Consider the following 15629-nt stretch of genomic DNA (forward strand, 5'->3'; position numbering starts at 1 on the left):
TAACAAAAGCTTCGCCATAAGTTCACAATCATGCAACGTTCCTCAGCAACAATTTTTCTTTGTTTTTTAATTGAAGGCAAACGAGTTTGCTTGTCGACATTTTCACGCGCATAAATAAATACAATAATACAATACGATAAAAAATCATAAACGAATGATGTGGATTTGTTCACGAATGCACTATGGGCTGAAGAATATACCCGCTTTGATTTTCTCTGTTGACAATCTTGGGAACCTGGTTTTCAAGTATTTAAGGAATGTGATTTCCAGTTTTTTTACCAAAGCTTTCTCAAAATTCTTATTAGCCCAAGTTTTATATGCAAAGAGGGTGAAATAACTTTTTTTTTTGGGGGCTGAAAGTGATGAACGAGGCGAGCGATTTCATCAAGATAGTGCTACGATTGAAAAGCGTTATGAGGGTTTTCGGGATCAAGGAATGATGAGCGACTACTACTGGAAGCTACTTCGTGAAGATTCCGTGCAACATAAAAGAAGAAGTTTGAGAGTAAAAGCGTATTTTCGACCTCAAACATAGCCAAGTCAAAAGCTGCAAAATCTCACCAGTTGTCTTTATGGGTCATAACTTCTAAAATCTTTCGTCGATTCAGACAAACTTAGGCTTAAAATGTAGGTGACAAAATTGTCTTTCAGAAAACTTATCTTATGTCGGTATAAAACGATTTTTTGTTCCAGAAAAAAATTAATAAACTTTGATAATTTAGTAAAAAACGTCAAAAATGGCTTTTTTAACTTTCAACAGCTGTTTTGCGAAAACTACGACTTCCATTGACTCGAATTATATATTGTCATGTGTGCCTTTCGAAATTTATGCACTTCAGAGAAATGGCGCGCACTGTTTTCGAGATTGCAGGTAATAACTGCACTATTGCACAAAAAAGAGGTTTTCTTGGGAATATCTCGGAAACCGTTCTTTGAAAAAAAAAAATAAAAGTCACTTTTGGTTTCAGTGACCTCAAATTAGTATAAAAAATGCTTTTTGGTCGAGGACCATTTTTGGTGTAAACTAGTGTAATAGATAATAGATATTAGGTATTAAATAAAATTACCTGATTATGCGTTGAGCTCAGAACCGGTCACATAAACTGAACTTTCTATGAAAAGAGGAGCAATGTGCCCCAGATGAGGCTTTGTTGAATCACTGCAAAGCAATTTTCCTTAGCTCCCCACTCCATTGTTAACAAGCGAAATTTGCCATGAATTTGAGTATAATTTATGAGTAGACAATACATACGAACAAAAGCAAAAATACCGGCTCTCGCCATATGAATTGTAAAATTTGTCACAGAATTTTTGGCAAGACTAAGCCTAATCAGACCTTTACTGTTTACCAATTTTCGAAAAAATCTTAGTAGAAAATCGTGATAGGAAAATCTAGACCTTAAATGAAAAGAAATTTAAGAGCTGCTGCAGTGAATCTTTGAAATTATATTTACAAGAATAAAAAGTAAACAAGTACATGAATATGGAAAATAAAACACGAATCTATAAAACAATTGTGAGGTCGATATTGACATATGGAGCAGAAGCTCGTGCAGAAAACATGAAAACGAAACAAGTGCTGCGGACTACTGAAATGCATGCCCTTAGGGTCACAGCTGGGAAAACTAAACTAGACCATATAAGAAACGAGGAGATAAGAACACAGGCAGGGTGACCGACATTGTAAAATTCATAAGAGCCAGAAGACGAGCATGGAATGAACATGTGACAAGAGCCCCTAGCAATCGGTTGATAAAAATAGCTAGAGCTGAGATAGCAGAAGAAAGAAGACGTCGAGGAAGACCACCAAAACGATTGGTAGAAAGTTGGATATCGACCTCAGCAGAAAATCAACCACAACAATGATATGAGATTTATGAAGTATATTGTACAGGAATGTACAACAATTTATGTGTAATATCCCCAAATATTAAAATGTAATTATGTATCAATGTATATATGTAAACTTTAATGTATAAATATGTATGTATCCTAATTGTTGTGGAAAGAAAAACAGGCAAAGCCTATAATAAAAGATAAAGAAGAAGAAGAGGAAGAGAAGTATTAAAAATATTTCGACAAATTTTCAGAAATTTTCTTCGCTTTTGGTCCGCTTCATAATAAAGGGGCAGCTGATTTACTTGTGGAATAAAACAAGACTGCTGCAAAAGTACCAGGGGTGTGCGCAGGTGACGGCAATATCACATTTTCCCTTTGATCCCATTTATACTCGTATGAAGCGCATTGGGTTGCTGATAGAAAATTTTTTCATTTAGAATTACTTTTCACACTTCAATTTTATTGACCGAAGATTGTCAAATGGAAGCTTTCTGATACAACCGAGCTGGGTTTTAATTCTTGTTAATTGGTATACTGGATTTTTTCACGCTATTCAACAATTTTAGACAAATCTCTGAATAGTTAATGTGCAATATTGGTACACACTGTGTGGCATTAAAAGCAACAGCAACTGTTAAGTAGTTCTCAACCGCTCCCAGAGATTTTCGTTATTTTTTTTTTTTGCTGAGCACAAACAAAACCGCATTGTATACTTTATTTGCATATTTTAAAAAATGCATTTTTTCACTCTTCTTGCTTCTATCACCCAGCAACATTGCAGGCCAGTATTTCGCCGTATAGCAATACGAGGGTTGTTATTTATATTGGCCTCGGCCACTTTTAGTGTTATTAGGCGCCATCTGATGCCTCAATTGGAACGTTTGACATACCTCCTTGATCAAGTACCCGGAGTATATTCAGAAAATTCAAAATACAAGTTTATTCCCCAAAGTGATATTATCGCCTTCAAAGTTCTCCCCATCAACTGCAACGCACTATGCCTGCATTTTATCCAGCCCTCGAAATATTTCTGGAACTCTACTTTCATTATAGCAATCAGAGCCAGCTTCGATTTTTCTATTACTTTCTTTCGGCTGGTAAAACGCAATTCCTGAAGTGGTTTTTCGACTCGATCTAACAAAGAGAAATCGCAGGGAGGCATATCCGGTGAATTCTATGGCTATTGGAAGGTATTCGTTTCCTTATTGGTCAAACATTCACGCATAAGAACGGCTCTGTGCGACGGTGTGTTACCATGAGCAAAACTCACGATTTGTTTTCCCACAAATCCTATCTTCTTTAGCGAATTACTTCGTGTAAAGGTCTCATAACGTCCGAATAATAGTCCTTTTTAGCTATCTGACCTTCTGGCAAAAAATCAAAAATTCGTGGTGCACAATACCGTTGTAATCCATAAAAGCCATAAATATCGCTTTATTTTTTTACTGAAAACGGCGTGGGTCGTTTGGTGTTGGTTTATTCGGAGCTCTCCACTCACTCGTCTGATTATGGATTGCGTGTCGTATGCATAAGCCCACTTCTCATCTCCAGTAGTGATGCGTTTGATGAATGTTGAGTCGGATTCAGCCTTAGATATCATGTCTTTGGCGATATTAACGCGGTGTCTTTTCAGCGAAATTCAGGTCCATTGGGACCAGCTGCAAAGTTCGACACAGAGCAAGCCCAAATAAAAACTCGTTAACCACAATGCTCTCAACGGATCCATAAGCAATACTGAAGTCTTCTGCCAGCTCTTTGATGGTTAATTTCAGGTTATTGATAAACTTTTCTTTCACTTTATACCGTGACAACCTAACATTACGTTCGTCATCCTCGAAGGACTCATGTTGTCTTCTAAAGCGTTCATGCCACTCGTAAACGACTGTTGACTGTTTTCTTTAGATTATCATCAATGATAATTTAAATCAATTTACGGTCTGCCAACACCATCTTTTAGCTGTATGAAAAACTTGAGCAATGATTTTTCTCGTCAACGCTGTTCGCTCATCGATGAATGAGGACAGCGCATTTTCTCTGTAGGTGTTTGTTTTTTAAGAACCTAAGAACACTTTTATTGCCAGCTATATACATACATTAAGCAATATTTGTAGAATAACTTAAACTAACAGCTAGAGAATTTCAGTCGCTTATGGGATGCACCCAGTGGTACAACCCATTTAAGTTTTTCCCACTAGAAGAGGAGATCTGTAGTGGATTTTCTTTTGAGTCGGGGGAAAGCGATGGGATTTGCCATCATTTCCGTTATTAAGTAGTTAGAGTGAGCTAAGAGCCTGAGATTGTGGAATCTTGCATATTTCTCTATTTCTTGCACAACAGTGCAAATATGGAGGTCACAGTATGTAGAAGTTTATAGGGAGGGTGGTTTTAATTTTGTAGAGCAAACCGTCGTGCCGTACCCTGTCAAAAGCTTGGACAATGTCGAGGAACGCTGATGTACAGTATTTTTTTTTTGTTCGAATGCATTGTGAATATATTCAACAATTCGATGAACTTGTTGTATAGCGCTGTGTTCTTTTCGAAAACTGAACTGATGATTGGTAGTAAGCTCAAACCAGAAGTATTTTGAAAAGGGCAGAAAAGATGTAGTTCCGTTTCTGCTTGAGCTATTTCGAAAACCCTTTGGCCCCATTACAATATACGAAGGACTCAGAAAGTCCTTTGCACTCCTCGCCATTCAATTAACAAACTCGTAGCTGTGTTTACCGGTCACTGGCCGATCGGCACATACGCGGAAAAGCTAGGGTTACCATTTAACCCCTATTGCAGGAGCTGTGGGAACCTTTCAGAAAAGGAGACTGTTGAGCATTTTCTCTGTAAATGTCCGGGTTTGGCAGCTAGTCGATTAAGATCACTGGGGGCTCCTTTCTTCGACAGCCTGAGGTAGTACGCCAACTTAAATCCCATCAATATTCTCCATTATCAACAGCTCTGGCTGGCTGTAGCTATCTGCCTGTTGGGGGCGCTTCAGTGCTACTTGACGAGTGCCAGACTGGCATTTCAACCAGATATACAAAAGGCAACCCTCGTGAAAGTTCATTCATTTGAAATAAATTGCATATGATTTTTTTGCAATGTTGATAGTGTTTTTACGATATCTGCGACATCACTCATTCCTCCATGGCTCGTTTTACGTTGGCATATTGAAGCGGCTGCTTGTTGGGCGCGAACTCCTCAATAACGGCTGGGCCTTGCACCAAAACAATGCGTCAAAGATATTACTCGATCATTGTGCAAGAGTTTTTGTTGAGGAAAGGAATGCCAAAATTGCCATACCCATCCTATTACTTCTCATATTGCCAGAACTTTTCTTTTTCACCAAAATAAAGCCGCATTTCCTCGTGACGGCGTACAGCAGCTCAAAGAAGTTGTAACGGCGGGGCTGAAGGAGTTAATTACCAGGAAGATTAACAAGGCTGATTTCAATCATTTTGTAGAGTAAGAGAAAGCCTATTTTGAAAGTCAGTAATAAAATTCTGCTAATCACTTAATTTGCTTCCGCTTCATTATTCATTGAAAAATTTCCCGTAGTTAATTGCCACACCTTTTATTATTATTTACATACTTATTTGCAAATCCGGATATACTTCCTCAATATAGCACGGGGCACTGATATCCAAATTTCGATTCCATATCACGTGTCGACTCGACACGTTCAACCCATCGACCCAAACATGACTTTAGTCACATTTCAAAGTTATTTATCAATGCTGAGTAGAACTTATAATTATTACTCACTTACTGTTATCTCTTTAAATGTACTCGTACACTACTTTCTAAGTCAACTAGCACGCGCCTGATTGAGTCAGTTTTAGAGCGTTTGACGCAAGCAAGAAATGCCTAGTAAAAAATACTGAATAACCCAACACAACACAGAAGGTTGCACAGGGCGCATTACAGCTACGCGACGCTTGATGAATTTGGCAGAATCAGCTGTTGAGCTGATATAATTGTAGAATTTTTTTCTTTCCTTTCTGTCTTCAATTGTCTTCTTGCTTACATTAAATTATGTTTATTTTTAAGCAGACTGTTTTGATATCGTTTAGTTCTCTCACACACAATTTTATGACCAGTTTGCGACTGCAATTTGCGTAATCTTGTATTCTATCATTCAGTTGGTAGTCTTTAAGTTTCGAGAAAGTATTAATAAAAATAAATATTTATAATAGGAAATGGATTTATTATTTTTCAAAATATTGCCCATAGAGTTCAATATAGTTTTGCATGCCTTTAAACCCATTAGCGAAGCATTTTTTCCACCCCAGTTGAAGTGACTTCAGAAAATGTGATTTGAACCCACTAACCGCTTTTTCAGGCATCGAAAAAGCTTAACCTCACATTTTGTTTTTGACATGCGGAAATATATTAAATATGAATGGATGCCAGATTAGGACTGTAGGGGCACCCATTAATTCGATGTTTTGAATGGCCAAGAGGAAACTTGTAAGAGCCGATGTGTGGGAAGTGGCGTTGCCGTGGTGAAGAATTATTCATCTTCTGCAGTTTCCCTTATTTTTCTCAACAAATCCGAAAAGCGAATTGTAATAAATCATTCAGAATTTATTGTTGGGCAAATTGCCTATACTTTTATTAAAGTTCGGTGGACTTACTTGAGTGGGCGCATAAAATCTAGATAAATGAGTGAATTTTTAGAAATTTTTACGAGTCCTTTTTTTGTTTTTTTAAATTTAAATTCGGTATATTTTTCAAATTTTTTTTTTATTAGAAAAATCTTAACTAAAACATTTAAATTTTTTTTAAAGAACTAAAAAATTTTTAATAAGAATTAATGACAAAACACAAAGAAAATATTAAAAAAAATTTAAAACAAGAAAAATATATTATATAAAATTATAAATTATTCAATTTTTTTTTATTGCCAACCTTAAAAAAAAATTCATTGAAAAAATTTTAAAAACAAATTTTTTTTATTACATTTATTATAACATTATAAATTATAGAACAATACATTTTTTTTAATTGCCAAACTTAAAAAAAAAAATTAAAAAACAAAAATTTGTTTAAAAAGATTTAAAAAAATTTTAAAACCAAAATATTTTTTATTATATTTATTATGAAATTATAAATTTTTATTTCATAAATTATAAAATAAAACATTTTTTTTAATTACCAAACTTAAGAAAAAGGAAAAAAATTTATTCAAAAAGAATTTTAAAAAGAAAATTTTTTATTTATTAAAAATTTGTTTGGTTTTTTTAATTTAAAAAAATTAAAATTAAATGATTTAGAAGAATTTAGAAGTTATTAGAATTTATTTAAAAAGATTTTAAAAAATTTTAAAAACAAATTTTTTTTTACTATATTTATCATAAAATTATAAATTAATAATGTTTTTTATATTTTCAACTGGCAAACTTATAAAAAAATATAAAAAAAATTTATTTACAAAGATTTTAAAAATTTTTTAAAAGAGCATTTTTTATTTATTAATTGATTTGTTTTTCAATTCAAAATTCAATTTTTTTTATTTCGTTATCGCAACCCTTATATACCTTTAATAGCTTTAAAGCTTTATTATTCCAGTTTCATGCCATTTTTTACAAACTTAGACATCCAGCGTTCGAGAAAACTATAGTAACCAGACTGCTTTTTTTTGTAATTTTAATTTTTTTCTTTTACAAAAATATTGTTTATCCTATAAAGAATATCATATAAAACAACCTTTCAACCTGTACAAAAATTTTCGATATAAGAATTCGGTAAATTTCTAACATTTCCTTTATTTTTTTTATTTTTCTTTTCAGGAAGTCAGAAAGCCTAATTTCAGACTGACTACTAAAACTAAGAAATAAAAAAAAATATATAATTCAATTACAAACTTACATATAACTTAAATGTACAAGCTAATCTCTAACTAACTAAAAAAGGAGTTCAATAGTACAGAAACTTCTTTCTTGGAAACTGAGAAATCTATTTAGAAAGCTGGTATTAGAGACCTCAATAAAATCATGGAGTGCACGTTCAATAGGAGCATTGCGGGCATAATTTGTATGAAACTTATTTAGAGAGAAAGAAAGAGCGTTACGAATAATTCTCTGAGGTAGAAGAAAAGGAATGCTTTGAAGCAGAAATGGACAATCAATCACTCTTACTCAGTGTCACCCTTGAAAACAAACGAGAGAGCAGGAAACGATCTTCAACTTTCTAAAAACTTCAAGTTAATCAATATCAAATGTGTGTAGATGTGTGCAGATGTGTAAGATGGGATACGATCAGAAAAGTCGAATGATCTTAGTACGTAATTCAGAGATACTTTTCGCGCACGTTCGATCCTGTCGATTAAAAGTTTGTGGTCTGGCCTCCAAATAAAGGCGGCGTATTCCAAGCTGGAGCGGTTTTAAACAGAATTTTGAAAAAGAAAATTGGCTATGCAGTTTTATGGCTCTTTTAGTTCTAGTATAATAATATGCAAGTTAGAAGTGTACGGAAATGAAATATCAAATGAAAGTAGTAAAAGCTGGTGAATATGTTGTGGTACTACAGTTTTTTGCGGACTGTATATTCGAGCTTCATACGATTGCTTCATTGAAGCCATGCGCCGGGTATACAAAGTTCGGACTCCATTCGAAATTAGACTCATCTTGACTTGTCCTTATATCAGTTGTCAAAATATCATTTTCAAAATGCACTTGGCTGCTAGCATGTTTGTTATGTTGCTTATATGACGCGCGAGATATGCGAATTTAAATCCATTTATCGATTTTTTTATCGAAAATGTTTGAAAGAATTCAAATTGCGCCGAGACGTTTTTTTTTTTTTTTTTTTTGGTTGAACAATATGTACTACGGGTTTAGTTTAATGAGTTACTGTACGTATTACTAGTTTAGAAATAAATGCTAGCACATAATCTGACGGAATTTACTCGCACAATGGAATACATTACAAACCCATTGACAAAGCCATGCTAGTATTTAGACTTGATTCCACTATCGCACGACTGAGCGACTTGGCTGCTAAACAGCTGTTTATCGCACACTCGTGCATACCTATTTATTTGCACGTACGTTAGTGTAAAAACAATATAAAAGATTAGCACGGATCACCGGTCGATTTAGTTCCATTGGGTAGTTTTACAACGAACGTAGCACCAGTGAATTGGCACGAAATGATTAAAAGCTGGAGCGTTTTGCTTTTGTGCATTTGCATAGCATTGCAGGTGAGTCATTATGCTAAGTTATGTTTACATTTTCATTGCACTCGATTAAATAAACATTTGAAATAAACATTCAGCTAGTGGCTTCATTTCCACAACCCGATGATGACAATAATGCGAATGCAGTACAATCCTCGTCTGCTGAAAATGTATTAAGTTTGCCGCGGAATCAATTACTACTCGGCACGCTGGGTATCCTCACCAATCAGTCGCGTTTTATCTTGCGCTCGTCGACCACCTTCATGAAGGACTTAATCAGAGAAATGAATGCGCTGCCAGAGAAGAGCAAAGCCATCGAGCGGAATATCACCCGTGTGAGTAATGTACTGGCGGCTGTCGAGCGTATTGATTTAGATGCCAAGCCTCCTCTTATTAATCAGATGTTCGCGGCAGTCGATGAGGTTGGTAAAATCTACGATGAGTTCTATGGCATGCCAGAAAATAATGACACCAAAAGCGATGCCGCCGTATTGGAGAAGATATTCGAAAAGGTCGGTTCGGAAAGTTTGGAGAAGCGGTTTAATGATTCGCTGGACGCAACATTGGACGATTTCATGAAATTATTCGATAACTTTGCCACATCGCTGAGTGAGAAGGAAAGGCAAAGCGAATCTCAACTTCTCAACTGGTATGAGCGCTTCAAGAAGGAGGAGGACGTCGAAAAGAAGTTTGATTACTTGGAAGAATTTTGGCGATACTTTGAATAAATATTTTACTTGTAGTTTATGAGTTATAAGTAAATATAGTTTTTTTTTCATTGAGCTAATTGTACAGTTTTTTTAATGTCGCAGGCTTTAGCTTTAACTTTTAACTTTAGCAATCAATAAATTCGTTTATTTTTATTGGGTGTTTGTTTAAGAGATAGAAAATTCAAAATGATAATAAAAAAAATTAAGAAATTTAATAATTGGCGCGTACACTTCTGCCAGGTCTTTAGCCGAGCTACTCCTCTCCTTTGTGGCGTGTGTCTTGCTGTTGTTTCACAAATGAAGGGACCTACAGTTTCAAACCTAGTCCGAACGGCAGATATTTTTTTATGAGGAGCTTTTTCATGGTAGAAATACACCCGCAGGTGTGCCATTGCCTGCCTTGGGACAACCGCTACTAGAAAAAACTGTTTCTTCATTTTGGTGTTACACGGAATTTGGAGCGTAGGTTTCTCCGAATCCCGAATGGTATTCACGCACCAAACCATTCGGCCACGGCGATGTGGGAGAATGTCATTACTCAAAAACAAATATTTTTATTTATTCTTACTTCTATAAACATGCAGAAATTACCGCCGGCTCTGCTTTTATGCAGTGTAAAAAATTCATGGCGATATCTATTAACAGCATCTCATTAGATGAAGGTGTGTACTATTTACTTATGCTTATGTTCGTATAAGAAAAAGTTGCTTATGTTTAGCGCAGCTGTGGATGAATAGAGTCGATAATAATAAATACCGGCACATAATCGTTTAAGCTCAAAAACATAGTTGTTGTATTTTTACCCTAGATGGCACATTTTTTTTCTCGTATTTCTGCCTTGAAAAAGCTCCTCATAAAAATATCTGCCATTCAGAGTCGGCTTGAAACTGGAGGAGGAGCTCGGCCAAACACCCAAAAAGGGTGTACGCGCCAATTACATATATATATATATATATATATATATATATAGAAGGCACATCTTTTTTTAATTTGATGTGCAGTACCTTCGATATACAATGTGGCGCAAAATTAATCATCCAATTGCTTTTTGGATAATTTTTTACTAAATAAAAATTTATTTTGAACGATGGAAATCTTTGTTTGTACCTCCAGCGCTCCGCTACTGGTCTGTTTGTATACTGCAGCTGTTAGTTAACAAGCCTCAAATATGACTGGCGCTCGACGTCATTTGCAAAAATTTCAACATCTGCCAATAAATAAATAAATAAATAATTGGCGCGTACACTTCTGTTAGGTGTTTGGCCGAGCTCCTCCTCCTATTTGTGGTGTGCGTCTTGATGTTGTTCCACAAATGGAGGGACCTACAGTTTCAAGCCGACTCCGAACGGCAGATATTTTTATGAGGAGCTTTTTCATGGCAGAAATACACTCGGAGGTTTGCCATTGCCTGCCGAGGGGCGACCGCTATTAGAAAAATGTTTTTATTAATTTTGCCTACACCGAGATTCGAACCAACCAACATCTGCCAATAGGGTGATTAATTTTGCGCCAACTTGTAAAATAAATTCGGATTTATTAATGGCTTTAATTGAATGTTTTTTGTTGTTGTTGTATATTTTAGCTTACTTTTCCAGTTTTTGTTTCATTTTTTTAACTTTAATAATAAATAAACGAACACATTTTTTTCGGTTCACTTAAACTTAAAAAATTGCTTCGTCGAATAAACGAAGTAGCGTCATTTAGGCTAACAAACTAAAATCGAGATCGAATATTTTGTATCGCTCCCATTTCTAGCACATACATAGGTGTACATATATACATACATTTACAAATTTATATAATATACAGCCATGGTCATATAAATAGCAGATTTAGACTTTGAAAGCAAAGAGTTGAATTTGTTTTTAAATAATTATTTTTTATTGGGAGAAAAGCAACATAAAAAATAAAAAACGTATTTACTTCAACTTTAAAACAAAAATAAATTGTCCAAACGAATTTCAGTTCTGATTTAATTTACGAGAACATTGAATACTCACGAAAACTCCTGGACACATAAACAGCACATCCTAAGCAATTCCAAATAAAAGCAAAAATAGTAAACAAATCAAGTAGTTAAGGGATAATATTGTTTTACCAGATTAGTATTTTGTACTATATCCACCGTTTTTGATTGCTTCTTCAAGCCGTCGCTCCATGCTTTCTACAAGCTTGTGGCATCTTTCCTTTGGAATCGAGTACCAAGCTTCCTAAACTGCGCCCACAAATCATCAAAATTTTTAAATTCTTTGTTAGCGATTTCGACCTTTACGTCATTCCACAAATTTTCTCTGCACCGGCCAATCCAGTACATTAATTTTTTCTCTTCTGAGCCATTGCTTCACTCTCTTTGCTTTGGATCATTGTCCTGCATAAATAACCAATTTAATGGCATAAACTCAGACACAAATGGCTCCATTTTATTCTGGAGTATATCCAGATACTGAAATCTATCCATTTTACCAACCACGCGAACAATCGGCCCAACAACATGCCAGGAAAAAGCTCCCCAAGCCATGATGCCTCCGCCGCCGTGTTTAAACGTCTTTTTGTGAACCTAGGATTTAGCGCTTTATTTTTTGGATGACGTAAAGTATCGTATTGTCGTATCTGGTCCCATCCTATTTATTTTAGTTTCATCGGTCCAAAGCACGTTTTTCCTAAACTGAATAGATTTGTCTTTGTGGGCTTTTGCAAAGGCAAGTCGGTGTTTGATATGTCTTTTTGAGAGGAGTGGTTTTTTCTGCTTTTACGGGCTTTGTTAAGTCGCCTTCCTACAAGCTTTCTGGAGACCTGTAGACCAGATTCTTGGTTTATTTCAAGCATTATTTGCCGTGCCGACTTAAAAGGATCTGCTTTGCTCTTGCGTATTATAGCTTTACCCACATTAACACCAGTTTTTCGCGTATTTTTTCGGTTTTTTCTTAGCTAGGATGAATCTTTCTTAACTAAATTAATCACATAAATGTAAGCTTAATAGCGGTAATAAATGTAAATAAACAAATTCATTTGATCAAAGCAGAGTTCGTACTAAAAACTTAACTTAACATATAAGGTTCACATTTGTGCTATTTATCTGTCCATCGCTGTATGTTTGTGCTCTTATGCAGCATGTAAATATTTACAAAAATAAGGCATCTAATGGATTATCAATCATTTTGCCCTCAAGGTGAAAATTCCGATAGACAAGCTTTCGCCAATAGCCTTATCAACATTCGAAGCCGTTTACTAGGCTTGAGTCCAACAAATACAGTAAAATAGTTCGTTAATTTGTATTTTTATATCGCACGGTAACCTCCAAATGTCAGAATACTGGAATATTTATACAGAAGCGGAAAGCTTTTGATACGATAATTGCACGTTGTAATTAAAACCAGATGCAGGCTTATGAAGAAAGTGATAGATCAGAAAATAAATTTATTCGTTGTAGTTGCTTTATCTTACAATTTACTAGCAAGCCAACATCACTCTGAGAATTTTCATAGTTCGACATGTTTTCAGGCGATTGAAATTTAAAATTGAAATTTAAATCGGTCGAGCCAAGGAACACCACGGGATTTGGTGGCTCCTAAAACACTCAGGCTAAAAAGCCCATTGTATTTAGAGCTCTAAAAAAAAGGGTAGATAATCAAGAAGGAAAGGAGAAAAATATCAGAGAAAGATATAGGAAAGACTAGAGACAGAGACAGAGGAAGTTTGTCCTGTGAGAATTTTCCAGATTCTTTGGCAAATCTCTTAACATCCTCCAGTTTTAGAGAACAAATATTAATCATTCTCACGAAATCGGAACCCAAAACTCGTAGCCTTGCTCTACCAAAGGCAGGACACTCACAGAGAAAGTGCTCAGTGATATTCGCTTCCTCCAAGCAAGACAGGCACATTGTCCTCAATGATTCCTATGGTGGTCATTTGCTGACCCCTTAAAGTAAATAAACTTTTTGTTTATCGCACCATTACTCATTACAATGATACTGGTAGCATCGCGAAACATCATGGAGGTGGTCATCAATGGTGAAATGGTTCAAAAAGTGAAAAAGCGACTTGAGCGAAATCCCCGACGAAGTGCCAATCAAATGGCGAAAGAACTGAAAATATCTGACCGTAGCAAACGCCGCTTACTGAAAAATTATTTCAAAGTCAAGCCTTACAGGATTCAAAAGGCATATGATCTTACATCAAAGCAGCAACAAGTCAGACTTGACAGACCGAAGGAGTTGCTTCGCTTGACCGAAAGCGGTCAATTTCCGAACTTTGTATGTTCTGACGAGAAAATTTTTCAAATTGAGCTACTCGTAAACTCCCAAAATAATAGGGTTCATTTGACCGGCCGTTCATACAAGAATTTAAGTCATATATTGGGCACCCGGAGGCAGCACCCTCCACAGGTAATGGTTTGGGTTGCTGTAATCGCAGATGGGCGCTCACCAATCGTTTTTATCGCGCCAGGCGTCAAGATAAATGCGAAATAATATCGGGAAAGTATTACGGAGGTCGTTCTGAAGCTGTGGGCAGCCAAACATTTCGGTGGCAGGCCATCGACGTTTCAACAGTACTCGGCTCCGTCCCACAAAGCTCGAGTGGACCAAGAATGGCTAAAAAACAACGTTCCGAACTTCATAACATCCACACAATGGCTCTCAAATTCACCAGACGCGAATCCGATGGATTATTCTCTTTGGGCTATTATAGAGAGCAGGTTCCGAACTAAAGGATTCACCAGTCTCGAGGCGCTGAAAAAAGCCATTGTCCGCGAGTGGGACAAAATATAAAAGTATATGTATAAACACTTACACCACTTTCAAAAAAAAACGGCTCATATGTATATGAGGAATTCCCAAAAAACCGCTTCAAAATTTCACCATTTCTATGTATCTCGTTTTTGGTGAAATACTTTAGTTAGAAATTTTTTTTTATTTAAAAACGGTCACGGCCATGAATTACGCCGATATTTGTTTCGCACATTAAAAGATGTATTCATTAATAAATTGCGATTCTGTACGGTAGCGTAACTAATATTTCACGGTGTTATGTGCCATCAGTTATTTTTATACTCGTAGGTGGCGCCACATTAATCATGAATTTGGTTTTTGAATAACTTTTTTACTAAATAAAAAAAAAATATTTCAAGTAATGGAGATTTTAATTTTGGCAAGATGCAGCCCAAAATAAACAAGACTGAGCTAAAATAGAAACGGCAGGAGCTTTGTTCTGATAACTTCGAATTTATTTATTCCAAATAGTCCCCTCTGGCCTCGCTACTCTATTTCGCGCGATTTATAGTAAAAGCTTTTCGAAAGAGTGTTTCAGGTCATTTGACCGGAATGTCCTTCAGAATGTCGGTACAAGGCTTTTGGATGGCCTCTGCGGACGCAAAATGTTTTCTCTTCATGGTCAAATGCAATTTTCCGAATACGTAGAAGTTACAGGCGTCATATCAGGCGAATACGGTGAGTGATTGATAGTTAAAATGCGATTTCTAGTCAAAAAATCAGTCTCAAGAGTGGATCGATGAGATGGTGCATTAGCATGCAATATGCGCTAGCTTCCTCCTTCGCGGTATTCAAGGTGAATTCGATGAATGCGATACAACAAACGCTTCAAAACGCCAAGATAGAAAATTGCATTGACTGTTTGGCCCGTTGGCATGAACTTTTTGTGGATAATTCCCTTGGAATCGTAAAAACAAATGAGCATCCACTTGATTTTTGACTTCTCCAAACGCGACTTTTTGGGTTGTGCCTCGTCTGTCATGTTGGAAGCACCACATTTCATTACCAGTTACAATGTTGTAAAGAAAGTTCTCGCCCTTTTCTCGCCTCTTTAATGAGGTCTTTCGTATGTTGAATTCTCAGTTAATTTGTGCGGAATGAAACGGGCACAGACCTTTCGTAAGCCCAAATTATCAGTTA

At 35.8% G+C, this 15629-nt stretch overlaps 1 protein-coding gene across 1 annotated transcript; it reads left to right on the top strand.

Moving 5' to 3' along the window:
• Positions 1-8910: 8910 nt before the first annotated feature.
• LOC128863151 (uncharacterized) lies at positions 8911-9873 on the top strand. The gene is made up of 2 exons (XM_054102122.1): positions 8911-9034; positions 9109-9873. Exons 1-2 carry the CDS (start codon positions 8984-8986, stop codon positions 9736-9738), a joined length of 681 nt encoding a protein of 226 aa, XP_053958097.1. The 5' UTR covers positions 8911-8983; the 3' UTR covers positions 9739-9873.
• Positions 9874-15629: the final 5756 nt, after the last annotated feature.

This window comes from Anastrepha ludens, chromosome 5 (assembly GCF_028408465.1).
Source record: "Anastrepha ludens isolate Willacy chromosome 5, idAnaLude1.1, whole genome shotgun sequence".
Taxonomy (NCBI): Eukaryota; Metazoa; Arthropoda; class Insecta; order Diptera; family Tephritidae; genus Anastrepha; species Anastrepha ludens.

What these genes read in the sequence shown, in the direction of transcription:
- LOC128863151 (XM_054102122.1), top strand. Translation starts at nt 8,984, where the DNA reads ATGATTAAAAGCTGGAGCGTTTTGCTTTTGTGCATTTGCATAGCATTG. An exon ending in GCATTTGCATAGCATTGCAG is followed by an intron (nt 9,035 to 9,108) that starts GTGAGTCATTAT and finishes ATAAACATTCAG; the next exon opens with CTAGTGGCTTCATTTCCACA.